This window comes from Aptenodytes patagonicus, chromosome 7 (genome assembly GCF_965638725.1).
Source record: "Aptenodytes patagonicus chromosome 7, bAptPat1.pri.cur, whole genome shotgun sequence".
Lineage (NCBI taxonomy): Eukaryota > Metazoa > Chordata > Aves > Sphenisciformes > Spheniscidae > Aptenodytes > Aptenodytes patagonicus.
Window position 1 is genome coordinate 2,874,841 of NC_134955.1, and position 18,171 is coordinate 2,893,011.

General features: G+C 40.6%; 1 protein-coding gene across 1 annotated transcript; it reads left to right on the top strand.

Moving 5' to 3' along the window:
- The first annotated feature begins 1 nt into the window (after window position 1).
- LOC143163090 (actin, alpha skeletal muscle B-like) lies at window positions 2-17,650 on the top strand. The gene is made up of 9 exons (XM_076343767.1): window positions 2-564; window positions 3,182-3,328; window positions 4,905-5,033; window positions 9,331-9,441; window positions 12,086-12,170; window positions 13,427-13,588; window positions 14,156-14,347; window positions 15,787-15,968; window positions 16,690-17,650. The coding sequence occupies exons 2-9, from the start codon at window positions 3,200-3,202 to the stop codon at window positions 16,831-16,833; spliced, it is 1,134 nt and encodes a 377-aa protein (XP_076199882.1). The 5' UTR covers window positions 2-564; window positions 3,182-3,199; the 3' UTR covers window positions 16,834-17,650.
- Window positions 17,651-18,171: the final 521 nt, after the last annotated feature.

Below are 18,171 nucleotides of genomic sequence, written 5' to 3' on the forward strand. Positions count from 1 at the left end.
CTTTTGAATGGCTGGTTGCTGATTCAGTCCCCGTTTTCAGCCATAGTGTCACCCAAGTACTGAGATAAGTCAGCTATTTTCAGTCTTTGCGCCACACAAACACACACCAGGTACAGTTGAAACATGAGTACTGTACATGGTAAGACTTTTCCCTTTCCAGCTTGAAGATGGGTGTTAACAGAATGATAGTGAGCTATTCTTAGCTAATTGTGTTATAATGAAGCAGAATGCTTTCCAATTACAACAGTGGGCCTACAAATCCTTCCAGTCTCACTCATCTAGTGTGAGGGATTTTTGTCCTGAGGGGAGAAAACAACCCTCTGTCATGAGGCATAGCAAGTTAGCGAGTGGGAAAGGATCCAGAGATGTTAGAAATTCTGCCCTAATTTATCCAGGCCTTTGTGCTGTCACTGTGATAAGCACAAACTGAAAGAAAGTTTCCAAAAATGGCTTGACGCATGTAGATACTCTGTGAACTCCATTCCAGAAGCTGATATAAACGTAATGGAAGGTGAGATCGTGTCATTTGCAAAGAGGCTTCTACAAATCATCACCATTTCCTGGGTAAGTATCGCCCTGAGAGTTCTTTCGTGTTACAGTTCATGATTCTAATGCTTCGCTTCCCTTGGTCTGAGACCTTTTGGGGATTTGCACACTTCTTCTTGCACTTGGATGCTGTTTGCCTCAGGCTTTGAAGGAATTCCAAAGGGTCCCCTGGGGTAAGGTAAATCAGGTTTGACTACATGGTTTCAGGGAAACGTGCGGACGTTCCTCATCGCTGGAATGATCAGTAGTGTGCAATGAAACCTTCTTGGTCTATCTGAAACCTGGAGGAACAATTCAGTAGTGTTTGGTGTCTGGACATCAGGCCTTACGCAGAAACCAGAAGAAAGGTTTCTGTTAATTGTATTTAATTTTGCACTGGGAATTAGAAAAATAAAAATCGAAACTAAAAATAAAGCAAATTTAGGTAATGTATTTAGGAACTTCATCTGGTGAAAAGATTTCCGAATAGTTGCTTTGTGGAAATGATTATTAAACCTATAAATTCAGCAGCTGTAAAGCAATACCATGACTCAATCAATGAAAATTTTAAGTAGTGCTCCTTATTAGTTCATTCACCTTGTAATGATAAGCAAAGCAAGATAATTTTAAAAAAAAAAAGGGAAATGAACAAATACAGCCATTGATTTTATTAGTGTCAGTGGCTTCTCTGGAATCTAATGGAGTGAGTGTAAACAATTGCTGCCAGCACTCTAAAGTGTAACTTGTACAGATCAGCTGGGGTTTCCCTGTGAATTTTGTTTCTCCGGGTATGGCTGTACTGACCTTAGTTTTACCTCTAAAGCTATATATGAAACGCTGCGTGTATGAAGGAATGGGAATATTATTTCCTACCGCGGAGGATTAAACGTCTTGGTCCTATCCAGCTTTCTTTAGAGCCAAGGCGCGATGCTGAGCTCTCAGAGCTTTGTAGCATTTCTCTACTTTAAAATTCTCTACTCTTAAATTCTAGTATCTCATCTGATGTCATTTCTGATGTATTTAAGAACTGAGTTTCCTTCTGTTTTACATTGATGGAGTCGGAGTCTGGGTGCAGTTCTGTGATGTTGGATACTGCTGGTAAATGGTTTATTGCCTTCTAAAAGCCTTTTACTGAGGGTTTTAGAAGAAAATAACAATTCATGGCAACGTGAATGAATGTTCCAAAATACCAGCTACTAGAACTAATGGTTAAACATTCCTATATTAAAGCTGTTAACAAATTTATGTGGTAAAATTATTCTGCTTCCTTATGTGAAAAAGAATCTTCCAGTCACAGGCACATCAACAAGAATTAAAATGCTTTTTCTGATTTAAAATAATAGCATAATTCGAAAATACGACTCCATCTCACCTGCGAGCGTTGGGATCAGTCATGTCACAGCCTTGCTTTGTAAAGCATATGGGAAAGGATTGAACACCAGGAACTTCGTGCAGCTCAAACTTTAAAAACCGTAACTGTTCCCGTTTGTAAATCTCCAGGGACTTTGGTATTCTTGCAGGGACTGTCTGAACAGAGCGAGATATTTTAAACCCCACAAATAGGACAGCGTGAATTGGTTGCAGGGCAGACCCTAATGCTGGTGGCTGTTCTGCCATCGCTCCTGGCCTGCCTGTGCACGTAGCACTCAGGTGGAACTGTAATACCATCGGAAGCCAAATACATTTTTGCATTAATCGCAAAAACGATGCTTAATACATTTTTGCATTGTTAGGGACCGCAGCTTTGCTGGACAAGTGCTGTTTTTCATTCCTTTTCCCATTTCTGAAGTACCCTTACCGAGTGAAGTGCCAGAGAAGGAAAAAGAAAATCCTTCCCTCTCCTTGACTGCCTAAAGAGGCAATCGTACAGTCCTAAAAATAACCAAGGAATCCGAAACAGAAGTCTTGGTGAAATTCAGGCCCTCCCTCGGTGGGAGTTTTGCCATGAATTTCAATGAGTTCAGGACTGCGTCTGATGTGTTGGCCAACTGCTGAAGTCGAGTTGTTCCTGGGCGGTTGTGCCAGCTGCCTCTTGTTCTGTTTCCCAGAATAACCACTTTGATAAGGTGTTTACCGCTTACAAATATGGGATAGGTCCTGTAGTGAGCACTTCACATTACAGAGGAGCTGTCACTTAAAACCACACAGCAAACGCTTCCCTGAAACTTTTTTGTGTAGTTTATTTTTAGTTGTTTTACCATCTAACTACTAATGTTATAACTGGTAGGTGCATATGATCAATTCATTTTTAACAAATGAAATTTCTAGAAGATAATTCAGCCTTGGAAGAGACGGGGTTATGCTTGCTTAAGTCCAAGTAGAGCTGAATGTGTATCCTCTAGCTGAACTTGTCCCATGGTCACAAGGCCAATTAACAGAATATCACAGGACCCTTTGAGGCTACAGCAGGGGAGATTTCCCTTTTGGAAACAAAAGCTGAATGTCCCGATTAATTTGTTTCAGTAAAACCTGTTCAAGCTGAAATTTATGTAGATACTTAACGTGCTTTGCAAGACTGGGGCTTTAGCATAGGCTTTGCTGTTTAGGTTTATTCTTTTCCAAAATGACTTTCTACAGCAGTTTGCTCTCTAAATGATGGACAGTTGCTTCTGTCCTATTCCCTTCCATCTCCTTCCCCTCCAAATTACTTTTGCAGCCAAAATTGTGAGGCACTATGTGCGATGACGATGAAACCACTGCCCTTGTATGTGACAATGGTTCTGGGCTTTGCAAAGCTGGGTTTGCAGGAGACGATGCCCCAAGAGCTGTATTTCCATCCATCGTTGGACGTCCTCGACATCAGGTCAGTTGGTACCGAAATGGAAGTGCTGTCTGGTTTGGGTAGTTTTGGGTTGGTTTTGGTTTTTTTGTGGGGTTTTTTGAGACTTTAGGTATGGCGGCGATAAAGCATCAGATTTATTCAGGCAAAACTCCCATCGGCCTTTGTAGTTTAGGTTGCTAAGAACTGGAGGATTGAGCTGCATGTCTTTAATACTACGAGGTAAACTTATTGATCCTTTGGAAAAGGTGTTCTTCAGCCATAAAATGGTGACTATAAAAGAACATAAGTGTTTTAATGATATTAAGGTGTCTTATGGAAAAAAAACCCACCCAACTTGCTGGATGAATTAATACTTGCTGTATTAATACAAAGAAAAAAGATAGGCAGAACATTTCTAGCATGAGAAACCAAATGAATAATAGTGATAAGTTCCTCTTATTGTTCCATTAAGCAAAAGTGTGGCCCAATAAACTTCCAAAAAAGGTCTCTAGCACATCACTTTCTCAACTCAAACAGGACTGGAAAGGATAAATGTGGCTTTTCTTGACCTTAGAAAGGGTCTTTCTGCTTAATTAGTTTTCTAACAGTTCCTTTAGAAATAGAAAATGCAGATTTTTGTTCATTTTTTTAAATATCTGAGTCAGATTTTAATTTTCTGGGCTATAAAAACCCTTCCCTGAAGTCTTATGTGGTCTTTTGCTGAGCTAAATAAGCCTGGTTTGACAGGCGCAGAATACTAAGCATTTTAAGGAATGCGTTTTGAACACCTCTATGAATTGCTGAAGTTGAATATCAGTTGCTGAAAACGTCCACTCTTTAACCTCTCAAATTGTTCATTGGCTTTTGGCATGTAATTTTGCACAGTTAAGCAGCTCAGCAGCTGTATTAACGAATCCATGGAATTAATGAATCCATGAGAAAAATTAAATCTTTTTATGCTAGTTGATGAATAATATTTTACCTCGTATGTTGTTACATTATTTGGGGCAATCATGATAGGCTTCCTAATGCAAACGTGATAAACTTAGTAAAACTATTATTTAATAAGTGAGTCTTCTTTTAGAAAACCTGTCTCTGTCTTATATACATTAATGCTTTTTTGCAAAACGTGTGTTTTTCAAAACCATTTCACTTCCAGCAAAGAGGGATCTCACTGTTTAAAGGCAGTAGTGGAACTGCCTAGACAGAAAGGGCAACCAAATATATAAAGTAAATCTGGGGAGACTGTATCTTTTTCACCTGTAATTCCTTCCCTTTATTCCTCTGTGCAATGACAAGGGACCCGTCCCTTGTGGAGAACCACGCGTTTGCTGATGCCTGCCTTGGCTGGGCTCCTGCATGGGCATTAGTTGCACCGAGCGTGAGAGACCTTCCTTCCTCTTTGAAGCTGCCTTGCCCTTCCCGGGGGGTTGACGGGGGAGTTAGTGCAGAGTCGGTGGTTACCGATAAATTCACATTTTAGTTCCTTGCATGTTTTGGGGGGTACGTTCTGGAATGGCAGTAGCAGTAGCGGGTACGATATTAAGCTTTAACTTAAAAACTCTCTCTCTAATGTGCATGATATACTGCACTAATATTAGAATAATGTACTTTGCAGGGTGTTATGGTTGGAATGGGTCAAAAAGACAGCTATGTAGGGGATGAAGCACAAAGTAAAAGAGGGATCCTGACACTGAAGTATCCCATTGAGCATGGAATCATCACTAACTGGGATGACATGGAAAAGGTGGGTGTTTATTTTTAATGTAATTTTGTTGAGGCACCGTCTTATCCAAGACATACAATCTGCCGTTAACCTTCTTGCAAACCAGAGGCAAAATCCTTGCAGAATGTGTAATTGCAGTAAAGGTAAAGGGTTAGTACAATACACTAGTGCAGGAGTTGATTGGGTCTCGGCACTTCTAGAGTGACTAGTCTTTGAAAAAGTCAGTGCTAATTACTCATCAGATTTGGCAGTATGTTATAAAATTATTTTATGCTTTATACATACTGTTTTCAGTCTTGAAGTTCCTACTGAGGCAGAACGTTTGACAACGATAGAAGGTAGCTAAAGTAAAAAAAAAAAAAACACAAAACCAACCAAAACCAGGTTGTGATTCATCAGAGGTGAATCAGAGAAATATTAAAGATACGTTACTGGAGCTGGGAACAAAAACTGTGAGGTGGAGGGGTGATTTTCTCTCCTCAGTACTTGCCTACATGAACAAGATGATGGGCGATGCCCACATCTCGTACTGCACATGACATTCTCACTGTCAATTAAAGAGGAAAAGACAGACTGGGGCTTCCTATCCCTATACTAATTCTTTGAGAGTGGGATTTTTTTTTTTTTTCCCTGAAGGGTGTTTTTCTGTTGCCAATTCCAGTCAGCTTTTAATGTCTGGATGGCGAGAAGGCGTCTTTATTGCCCATCAAGCCCCACTTGCTCGGCGTGCGGCCAGTGCAGTGGCCTCTTTGTGAAACGCCCGCTTAAGGATGTCCCAGACCAGGCACAGGAGATGAGGTGCGCTCGTGGGAGAAGCTGGAGAGGCAGGAGGAGTCCTAAGGGCTCTCTCACTCTGCTAAATATCTCTGATATCCCGTATGTCCTGGTCTCTTCAGGAAGCATCGGACTCTGTATGTGGAAATATTGTAGGTCGTCTTTAAAGGCAGGATTGCAATTCAGTCCCTTGTCATCTCCAGGAGGGATGGTATGGGAAGGAAACTCCACGAGCACATGCTTCTGGTAGTGTTTTGCTGTGGAAAACACCACTGAAAGGAAGACACGGGGCCGGTGGTGTTCTGTCCTCATACTTGCTGAGACGAGGCGTAGACAGCTATAATACGCGTATCTAAAGTCAGCTACTGTGTCATATTCGTGAACCCAAATTGATAAGCACAGAGTGTTCCAGATGAACAGACCAAGGTCGATACAGGAGCAATGGGGGTTCCTCAGTTCATATTTGGAAATAAATTGCCCACCTACTCCTCTAGATGGAAGCACAGTATTTGCATTTCATTACGCACTGCTTGCTGGGAGGACACCTTGCTCGTTTCTGCAGAGTAGGAAGTCTACCTCATACACCCCGTTATGATGTTCTTCCTGATAATTTTCCTGCTGTCTGCATTCAGCAGGAAATTCTATTTCCCTGGGGGGGGGGGGGGGGGGGGGGAAAGAAATTAGAGGTCACTATTTTATGTTCTTCCCGCAGCGATTGGTCTCTGCATCTGGAAATTGTCCTGGGTATAACACATACTGGTACGTGTTCTTTTTCTGGGTAATGCTGGATGCTAGAGCAAGCTATCTAAAATTTGGTTAGGAAAAGGAATAGGTAGGTAAGGTAAAATTAGGAAGGTAAATTAGGAAGGTAAAAAAGGTGGCGTGCGCTTTACTGTAGTGTAAACTCGTGGCTAAATTGGTTGTTTTTAGGGCGTAATGTGGTGTGGAGGCTTCAGGCAGTGCGGTAATTCAAATAATGGTCAGATACTGTATGGGTTCTTGCAGTTTGAACTTTTCTTCTCTTTGTCACTTAAACGGATGAAGGAATTACTTGTGAAAGTGGGTCCCTAGCCCAAACTTACCTTCTTCTGACATACAGCTTGCAACATGCAGTAGCTGGCAAAGATGTCCCAACACTGAGTTGTGCTGGGACTTCTTGCCGAGCCCAGGAGCAGAGCGGGACAGAAAGCGGAGACTGCTTTCCAGTGAATGAGCAATGAGCGACAAACAGAAAAAAGAAGCATGAGAGAAAGGCAGTGGTAGGAAAGAGATAAGAAACAGCGTTGCTAACTTTTGTGATTATTGCAAATAAGAAAAAAAGCATTTTTTTCTTATATACGGGCTTCCCTGATTCAACCATGTATCTCAACTTCCCCTGAAGCTCTGTAACACACACACGCATGCACACATGCACACACATGTGCACACACTCTTATGGCTGAGAGAAGTTCTGAAATGCAATTCCTAAAGTTTTGATGCTAAGGGAATATCTTTTGTATATGCATATATATATTGTCGTGTCGGTCCCGCCCCCCCCCCCCCCCCCCCCCCAAGATTTTTAAACCAGTTGCATAATTTTGATCCGAACCACAAATTTCTTTCCAGTGCTTGGAAATCATACTACTAAAAGCATCATGATGTGGAAGAAACAAGAGAATTACTGGGTAACGTGCCAAAAATGGGACAAAGGCATAATAGTGCAGTGCCCGACCATCCACACGTTACAAAAAGAGGGGGGTCACCAAAAGATTGGGCTGAGTGTGTATGTGTGCGAGAAAGCGAGAGCGAGGATGCTGCAGGACATTCGTGTGAATGGAGGAGGAGAACGTGTAGGCAATGAAATGAAGCATTCTTCTTCTCCTGTGCTTCAATCCACAAGATTCAAATTGGGACTGCTGTTTTCCGCTGGATAATAATACAGGGCATTGTACATCACTGTTAATTTGCTCGCAGCAACTGAGCTGACAACGTATGGGAGGGAAAGCGTTGGGATGGAGCGTTTTCTGGCTCTGGTGACTACGTAAATATTTTAATATAAGTGTTGGAATAATTCTTCCTCAGTAATTTCTCTTTGCTGTTGTGCTTGCTGCTTACAGTTAATTCTCATGACCTATAAAATCCAACACTGAACTATTTTTGTTTCTTGTAGAATATCATTATCCGTTAACATTATGGTTAGCATTAGGTCGAATCTAATGGGCTGTACAGTGCCTAATCCAGCCTGGTTTTGAGGAAAACCCTGCAAACTGCCCGAGGTTTAGGCAGGGTCCTGCTTTATGAGTCCAGGTTTGTTCCTCACTGCTGAAATTGCCAGTACTTTGTAAATTATGTAAGTATGGAGGTTTCCTTCTCTTCCCTTAGTTCTTTCCTGTCTGAAATGGCAGTCTTTTTCTTCTTGTATCTGATTTATATTTTAAAATTTTACATGATTACTTTCTGTTTTATTCAACTTCTCCCTGTATTTGTATTCTAAACCTTCAAATGGAAGATGGCCCGGCATCCCAAGCCCCAGTTCTGGAAACATCTGATAATTATTTTTTAGGGGACTGAGATGGAATTGAAATTTTTTTTGAGGGCTGATAATTTTCTTCACAATTCCAGCTCTGGACAGCTATTGACTTTGTAGGTGCTTCGGATTAAGAGAAGATCTCTTTTCCACTTAAGTTCATTTTGGAGCATAACGGTACTTGTTTCTAGGATATTAATCAAATAAACTTACCCATAAAACTATCCTGATGTTTTGTGCTCAGAAGTAAACTTGTTGGGTCAGGCAAAGCTGGAATATGATTAAAAAAAGAAATAAGGATAGGAAAGAATTGAACAAGAAGGTAAGAAATATTTCATCATGTTACTGAACAGTCTGTCTTTGAGCTGGCATCAAGAAAAAAATCCCTTCAGTTCCTCGCAGCCATAGTCCTCAGACGATCGAAGCCGGCATCGTTTGATACAGGTAGCACCAACGTGAAAAAATACGACAGTACTTTACAGACTGTGACTAAGAAATTTAGTTACTCTATAGTAAGTGAGAGTTTGATTCAGGGTTTACTGGATGAAATATCTGTGGCATAAAGGGTCTTTCGCTTCTGTGGAGATAATTAGATTTCTAAAGAGCATCTTGGCAATGGCTTGCAACTGGATCAGTCTCCGGGCAGCTTGAGGTGGAGAAGTGTTTCCAGGTCTAAACAACTCAGTGCTGGGCTCAGCTTATGTATCAGAGCACTGGGGGTGGGAACTGACCGATGCCCCTGCTTAGAAAGGATGATCTATACTCTCTTTGGGGAATCCTAACTGGAAGGACTCTGTTGTGTAGGTTATATTCTGTTGTTACACACAGTAGAAACCCAATGGTTTTGGTTCTAATTTGGAGTTGAATTTGGCAGATTTGCTCTTGCATGCTTTCTGTCTATTTTAATATGTCTGTAAAAAAAAAAAAAAAAAAAAAAAAAAAAATCACTCAGGCTATATTTGAAAAGCTTTCTGTGTAGTTCTGTGGACAGAAGAAACAATTTCCAGAACGCTTTTCTAAAGTGATTTTTGTTTCTAGATTTGGCATCATTCTTTCTACAACGAACTCCGGGTTGCGCCGGAGGAGCACCCCGTCCTGCTGACCGAGGCCCCCTTGAATCCCAAGGCCAACCGTGAAAAAATGACTCAGGTAATCGTCTGAATGTTGTGCCACAGATCATTTCTGCACAGAAGCAGCTAGAAATATGAATAGTCCTGGGTGTTCAACTTTCTTCTGAATCTGGGAGGTAATCCCTTAAGGGTTAGTGTGGGTTTGCGTGCTGGCTAAGCCATGGTGAGAGAGCGAAAGTTTCTGCTGCTCACGCAAGTTCTCTGGATGGCCCTAAAACGTTTCGTACTTGTGTGTGGCAGTGAGATATATGGAACTAGCCTCTTAAAAGCTTGAAGTAATTTTCTTTGTTCACAAGACAGTGTGTGTGCTCAGTTCTGGAAGTGGGGAAGCTGGAGGCTAAGGCAGGTTCTGATGCTGAGTTTCAGTGTGTAGATAACGTCAACCCAGGATTCATGTAATTTTTTGAGTGGAGTTATGAGTCACTGATGTATTTAAATCTGAGGTTTGCAAGTGCTGTAGCATGGGTCATGTACCAGCTGAGTCATACTTCTGTGTGAGTTTTGGGTCAATGACGTCTTTCATGTGCCTACCTCTGGCCACCAAGAGTGCTCAACCTGTAGTAGCCCAACTCCTCAGCTCATGCTGTATCAGCTCCTGCTTCCTACCCTGAAGACTGACACTTTATCAACGCTTTTGCATCAGGCAAAATGCTCGTTATCGTATCAGAATTGCAGGTGGTTTTTTTTGTTTTTTTTTTTTTTTTTTAAGATCTGAATAAAGATGTTTGAAGGCCATCATGCAGATGACTTTGTGGAGCTCCCAGCTGGAGCACCTCATCAGGGATCAGGGGAAAAGTGTTCAAAAACCGGAATGTTTGTGCTGGCTTGGGAAAATGTGTTGTCTGAAGCATTCAAACTTAAATGATGCTTTGCTAAACGTTTCTGTCTGTGACATACCCAGTCTGATTTAGCAAACTCAGATCAGAACCAAAAGCCGACCTCGGAAATTTGTATATTTTAGAGCAGCCTTCTGGCCAAAAGTCCATGTTGTAAGTTTAGCCAGTGATGTAACCAGAAGTAAGTGTGATTTAAATACAGATATAGGTATAAAATCACCTGGGAAAATTAGATGTGGCTCTGCACTTCCCTTTGTGCCCACTTTTGGCATATATTTAATGGGAAGATTATGCATCAATTTAGCAACAGTGTAAATAAACTAATTAAGTAGTGAGCTTGACAGCACGCATTACTGGGAGATAATACAACTGGGAGATAATAAACAACAACAGACCATAAGAAAAGCCGAGTTTATAACAGCCAGGAAGTGTGGTTCATACAGTAGACATGTCTAGGACTGTTTCTCTGTCATTATACTGTAATGATAAATCCTGTTTTCAAGATTGTTTAAAGGCTTATTGTTTATTACTGATTGCATTAAATTCATTACATTAATTAACTATGAAATATCGGTAATTCGTGTATTCTTTAATTGAAAGCATACTTTTCATTAAAAGTAGACTTCATTGGCAAAGGTATTAGCTTATGAAATCCAAAGTTTAAGTTTAACCCCCTGATGTCAGTGGTTCTGACGGGTACAATGGTGATGGTTGAGTCACCGTCCCTGGAGGTATTTAAAAGACACGTAGACGTGGCGCTTAGGGACATGGTTTAGTGGTGGGCTTGGCAGTGCCAGGTTTATGGTTGGACTCGATGCTCTTAAGGGTCTTTTCCAACCTAAATGATTCTATGATTCTATGAAACGTGGTCACAGCAGCACCACTAGTGATGGGGTAGCACTGCCTAGGGTAGGTGGCGTTGGTTCAAGGAAGGATACAGCACATAGGGTTGTCCAGAGTGTGTTAGTTCACTGTGTGCCCTTAATGGTTTTCCTTAGCAGAGCTCCAGTGGAAGAACAGCTGGAAACAAATGCTATTCCATCTGCTCGGATAAAATTGCAGTGTATCTGACACAGGAGATGGAAAGAACCGGAGCTTGTTAGAGTAGAGGAGGTGGGCGATGAGACAAGAGAATATGGCTAAGGTCGCCATGAAGAGAAAAGATAAACTGTTGTGTTTGCTGGGGGGGGGGCAGAATGAGATGTAATGGGTTGAAACTAGACTGAGTGAGGTTTTAGCTAGACACCAAGAAACCCCTGATAATAGTAAGTATAGCGTATCACTAGATTTGTTTGCTGGAGGAATCTGTGGATGCTCCAGCAGAGGAATTTCTGAGGCAGAACCAAAGCTGTGTCAGGAATGGCTGATTCTTCCTTGAGATGGGAATAGACAGATTATTCTTTGTGGCTTCTTCCAGCTGTGTCGTCTTTAAATTTTTTTCGTGTGTGTATAGATGTGTGTGTTTATTTTTATATATATATATATATAAAAAACCCCATATATATTAAAAAAACCCCAAAACTTAGATTGCTGCATTCTTGCAGTCCTGCCATCAGGGTAAAAAAGTTATCCCAAGGTGTCATCTTCAATTAATATTATCAGTAAAAATCTGAGATTAATGGAAAGATATCCACTGACTTTGGTGATTTTTTTTTTTTTAAATGAAATCCTGAAGAAAACATAGCGTGCTGTTCACAGAAGAACCATATTCAGGAGGGGACTCAGGATTAGTAACTGGCAGTATTCATTTAAAAAACCATAAAATTTACTGTCTCTTCAGATACTCTTAAGCGTAGATCCTAAAGGTTTTCAAATTCTTCATTCCAGATTATGTTTGAGACGTTCAACGTGCCAGCCATGTATGTAGCAATTCAGGCAGTGCTGTCTCTGTATGCATCTGGAAGAACGACCGGTGAGTCTGTCTGGGCGCTGTATTTTCCACCTGTCCTTCTCTCGTGGATGTATATGCACATATATCACAGATATATGTTGATTGTGGTGCACCAGCTGTGTATTAAGAAGAACAAATAGCCATATGGAAACCGAATACTTCCCACCATGCTGTGCAAGTACCTCTTTGTTGTTTTCAACTTCATGGCAGGTATGGGTGCAGATTTACGACTTTCTGCTTCAAAAGCTCAAGCGACTACGGCTCAACTATATGAACAGATGAAAGACGACACATTTTGATACTGCCCTTAATTGCACAGCATAGAGAAGAGGCTGTATCTTAACTAGATTTTTCCAAACCCACGGTTCCTTCTTACTTTAGACCAACCTCTATTGTTAAGCTCCATTCACAGTAGAAAAAAACCCAAACCATTCAGTAGCTAAAGGAAAATATTTCATTTAAATGTTGAATTTCAATCACCTAATGACGTCCGCTGTTAAGCGATCATTAGAATTAGCATGGAGGTCTCTTCTTATTGCCATTTAGAGTCTGATCAGGCATTGACACGATAAATTACTTCTTAGCAACCCTTGAGTCTTCATATACTTTGAAAAAAATTAAAATACCATCTGTCTTCATAGCCTGATGCCACAATAAAATTTTGTATAAAAAGATCGCCAGCTTAGAGGAATTACAATTGTCATAAATACTTGTTTTATGTTTGAAATTAAACTATTTGTATGCATGTTTGGTATCAGAAATGTTTTATTCATTTTGAGTGGAAAACACGTACTTCATTTCCTATCCAAGAATATAAGTAATATGGCTGTGCGCAGATAAACCGTTGTTATATTTTTCCCTAACGGGGTGGTTTATTTTAATGGCAGATTCAAATTTTCAATTTTATAGCTAGATTTTTTTTTTAATTATTTATTTACAGTTTGTACATTATATCATGTCTGTAAAGTGCTAGGGGTCGTCTGAAATGAAAGCCTCTGCATCCATGTAAGATCATTATTGCTAGCATCCGTTCAGCAAGAACAATACAATCAAATTGCTGAATGTTACATGTCTTTTTTCCCCAAACGCAGTTGCTGCTTAGTTTGTGCCAACGATTTCATCTCACGTGAGCAGCTCTGTAGTTATAGAAATGACAGAAGCAATTGCCATGTGCGCATCTTTGTTTGTTGTTGCGTGTTTCAGGTGAGAATATGGAGTATGTGGAGACCCTGTACCAGTGGGAAATAACCAGCTTCTCCTTTTCTTTCACTTTCCAGGAATAGTTTTGGATTCCGGGGATGGTGTCACACACAATGTGCCTATCTATGAGGGCTATGCCTTGCCTCATGCCATCATGAGGCTCGATCTGGCAGGCAGAGACCTGACTGACTATCTCATGAAAATTCTTACGGAGAGAGGCTACTCTTTTGTCACCACTGGTAATGAGCTGTGTTTTGGATGCACTTCGCATACGTTTGCTCTGTTGGTTGTCTTATTACGCAGGAAGCGTGTACCTGGCGAGATGCATCAAAATCCCTATCGCTAGGTTGGCCTGGGAAAAACAGTTCACGATAGCTCATGGGGTTTTCCTGACTTTGGCTTTCAGCGTATATTTTGAGCATCAAGGACGAGGATGCCGCCTCGTTAGGAAATCCTGAGTCACTGACAAATATAATTGGTTGTTGCGTTTGATCATACCTCTTCCACGGGCAAAGGAACAAAGTTAGTAGCTGGTAATGGATGAACCTCTGGAGAGTTGATCAAGGTTTTGGGACATAAACATGTAAACGTTAATCTTTACAGTATTCTGTAGTACAATATATCTTTTATTTGTCGATGAGGGAAATTTGGCAATGCAAAGGGAAAGTAAAGTTGTTGAGGCATTGAGAGGTCAGAACCCAATGAACTGTACGACCGTCATGAACTCGGGGAAACGTGCATGAGAAAACCTGTGTCCTGGCTGTCATACTGTATGTTGATTTAAAAACTTGTTTGGCTGTCTGCAGCGGAACGGGAGATTGTGAGAGATGTCAAGGAGAAGCTCTGTTATGTGGCTTTGGATTTTGAAAATGAAATGGCAACTGCTGCTTCCTCCTCCTCTCTTGAAAAGAGCTATGAGCTTCCTGACGGACAAGTCATCACCATTGGGAATGAACGGTTCCGATGCCCAGAAACTCTCTTCCAGCCATCCTTCATAGGTGGGACAGGACTTTTCTTTCTAGGGACTTGACAGAGAATGAAAAGAAGAATTTCTTAGGAAGTATAGACGACCTTCAGCTGTAAGAACTGAGGCATTTACCCTCAAATGTCCTTAGAAACATGCAGCTTCTATTGACTTAATCAGTTCTTTAGAAGCTATGAACGCTGCTGCTACAGCTGCTGGGCAAAAAGATGCCTGTCAGTTTAGAAATACCTGAATTCTAAGATGGTTTCAACCTCTTATAAACGCAGTAGAGTTTCTAAGATGATGTTTTAGAGTACTGTCAGAAGATCATGCTTTTTATCTTGACTGGCTGATATATAACTGCACAGTGCTGCTTATGTGGGTTTTTCATCCAGGTGCTGCTTCCTTTTATCATTTTATTATAATAATCTGTAATTCAATCATACAAAATCAAATCGTGCATTATTTTCCAGTAGTTTTATCTGTAGTGTTAAAATTCCCATTCTATCCGGAGGATGACCGACACTTTATGTGGTAACTCGTACTGCCCTCGCAAATTTTCTACTTTCCACTTAAATTCCACTCTTGAGGACTGAGTAAAATGGCTGCAGGCAGTTTGGCACGATTTCCATTAAACTAAATGGTGAAGCTAGCTCCATATGCTTGTATGTAGAAAGGAAACTATTCAAGCATTAATATAGCTCCGAGTTCTGTATTTGAACATCAGCAGGAGTGATGTTCAAATGTTCTGTATTTGAGCATCAGCAGGAGAAATTCTCTTTAGTGATAGAGGGATTTGGCTGCCAGAAGCGTATCAGGGATCAGAGCTGGTGCTCAACAATGGTCGGTATCAGAAACGTAGCGATGGAAATGAGGATTTCCTGGATCACAGATCTTTGTCAAAATGTGCGTGTTAAGCTAGTTAAAAAGTCTAGTACTTACAGACCTAGGAATACAGTTTGAACTTTATCTGGTCTGTTCCGTTTCTTTAGCAAAAGATAGTACCATAAGTGAACTTCACTGTACTGGCATTCAAATTAAACCAACACCTCAAAAGCAAGGTAGTTCACTGAAATGCCAAGTGGGCTTCTATTTTTAGCTAACAGCATCATAAAAGATTATAAAAATGGCAAACTATTGCAGAAACACCTCATTTTAAATTTTTCCTTAAATAATGTTAATTTTTTTTTTTCCTTGAGGAAATAAAAATACCCAGTATGAAATCATAATGGGGATCTTTCTTCTGCCCAAGTGTATTTTGCTTGTATAATTACTATGCTGAGATTACAAAGAAGGTGAGGAGTATGTCCTGTCTTTCTCCTTCCTCTCCTAAGCATCGCATAGCTGCTTTTTTTTTTTTTTGAGTTTTCTTAAGGGAGACAGCTTGGACTAGTGAGCCTTCCTTTCATTTTAACAGTAAGAAAAAGAAAGGGACAAAGAGGAAATAACATGTCGAAACTTCTTTCCACTCAGGGATGGAATCTGCAGGTATCCACGAAACCACTTACAACAGTATTATGAAATGCGATATCGACATCCGTAAGGATCTCTACGCTAATAACGTCCTCTCTGGAGGAACCACAATGTATCCTGGGATTGGCGATCGTATGCAGAAAGAGATTACAGCTTTGGCTCCAAGTACGATGAAGATTAAGGTAATTTTGAACACCTGCACTTACAAAAGAAGCTTTTGTTGGAAAGTTAGATCGTATAAACAAATCAGAATGTCCAGGTCTTGCATCCCAAGTCCTGACGTTAGGAGAGCCTCGGACAGCCTGCTTAATTAATACCCCTTTTCTTCCTACCAGCCAAAGCAGAATTAAAAGAGGGATTTGGGAGGTACTGGCATAAAAATGGTTGCTGAAGCCATGGGAGTTGATGAGGTCATTTTGAGAAAATGTGAAACAACAATTAAGGAAGAGAGTCCTGTGGGATTCCCAGTGAGATAGGGCTACGAGGGAGAAAAGGGCTCCTTGAAAGACACCACAGAACAAGAGAGGTAGGGATGAACCTAGAGAAGATGGACCTGTAAATACTAAACGGGGCATGAACAACTTGAGAGGATACTGGGAATATTATAGGCTTCAAGGCTTAGCTATCAGTGAAAGTCATTAGTGAAATGAAATTAGTGTGTTATGGGCCATCTGCAGATATCTCATGGGTTGCCGTTTTTGTCTGCTCCTAGTAACATTATAGCATCTCTATTGATTTGAGGTGGAAGGCAAAATACGGCAGCCGTTCCACCTCTTAGCTGCTTTACTTTGGAGTTCTGCTTCTATGATGAAGAGGCTTTCACCTAGTTATTTCATCCAAAGAGATGTTTACTGTGTTACCTGCTTGTCACTTTATTTACAACAGATTGCACTTCTCTTCTAGATGATTGCACCACCAGAACGTAAATATTCTGTCTGGATTGGGGGTTCGATATTGGCATCTCTGTCCACTTTTCAGCAAATGTGGATCAGTAAAGATGAATATGAGGAAGCTGGCCCTTCTATTGTCCATCGCAAGTGCTTTTGAATACTTCCATCATGTACTGTCAGTGTTAAGTAGTGCTGATTCTCTACACATCACCTGCCCTCGTTCACCTCTGAGGGTGGCTTGGCTTTCTTCCACATGTTAAAAAAACCACGCTGTATGGATGTCATACGAATTAGCAAATTGCTTCTAAGTTTTGATGCTAAAATGAGACTAATGTTTCAGTGATGGGTGTTTTCCAAGATTAATAACAGTAGTTATACTAGACACTTTTATAGACCTCCCTCCCCCCCCATTTGTAAGTGGTGTACTGCTGTCCGGGAGGTGACACACAATGCTGCTGTGTCTCTGCTAATCGATGGTAAGTCTGGAGCGTGCACGCAAGTGATTCTTTCAAACGCAAACGTAATGCAAGGTTTAGGTACCAGAGAAGGCTTATTTTACGCAGTTAACTGGTACACGGGCTTCTTCTAAGGGGGTTTATTTTACTGAAGATACAGCGGATTTATGTGGGTACCGATGTGCACATGGGTACCAAAAATTTCCGTAGAGCTTGTATGGATGCTTTCCTTGGTATCCTGCCGTTGTTTGGCGGGAGACTTTTGTCTCCCTGTGACCACCGCTCCCCATCAGTAAAGAGCTTCCACAAGCCACAGTACTTCTGAACTTACTTGTAACAGGTTAATTTATTGGATGTATTATTGCTTTCTTCATCTCTCTTCCTAAGCAGTTAACTGATGTTTCATTTACTTTTGCTATATGTGTGCTATGCTAAGCTAATGATTACAGAGTAAATAATAACCTTTTGAATATGTTATTGAAATACTCTGGGTTTAATGGATCAATAAAAGTGTAATTATCCATGTATGGCTGCTGTGGCTTACATTAATTTCATAATGACTAGTTTATCTGTTAAAGATAAAATAATAATTACTAACTTATATTTTAATTTTATTATGAAAAAGGTTTCATTCCCTCTAAGTTTTCTGGCTAAGCAATGTTTAAATGAAAACAGAATTGTTTCACAGTTTCTATTAAAAAAAAGAGTATCTTCCTGGATGACAAATTGTCATAGTGTTCTGTGTGAAGATTAGAATCAGCTAGGAAGACTTTACTGTTTCAGATACCAGGCAAGTGTGTTCTATATGATTCTGGATGCTGCAGACTTCGAACTGATGTGATGTCAGGCTTGACGTGCATTTCATGATTTAAATCCAACCTGTCAAGTTCTTGCCAGTAAACACAATACCCTCTTTCCAAAGATGGGGAAAAGATACGAGTTGGATTTACGGACTTCTGAAAATGCATCTAGGGGATGTTTTAATGAATCTTCTTAATACAGCGAGTTTCGACTGAGGGTGATCTCATTTCCGTATCCAA

Excerpts from the sequence above, each read along its gene's own strand:
- LOC143163090 (XM_076343767.1), top strand. The coding sequence starts at position 3,200 with ATGTGCGATGACGATGAAACCACTGCCCTTGTATGTGACAATGGTTCT. Across the intron at positions 5,034-9,330 it reads ACTGGGATGACATGGAAAAG|ATTTGGCATCATTCTTTCTA; the intron begins GTGGGTGTTTAT and ends TTTTGTTTCTAG. Across the intron at positions 14,348-15,786 it reads CTTCCAGCCATCCTTCATAG|GGATGGAATCTGCAGGTATC; the intron begins GTGGGACAGGAC and ends CTTTCCACTCAG.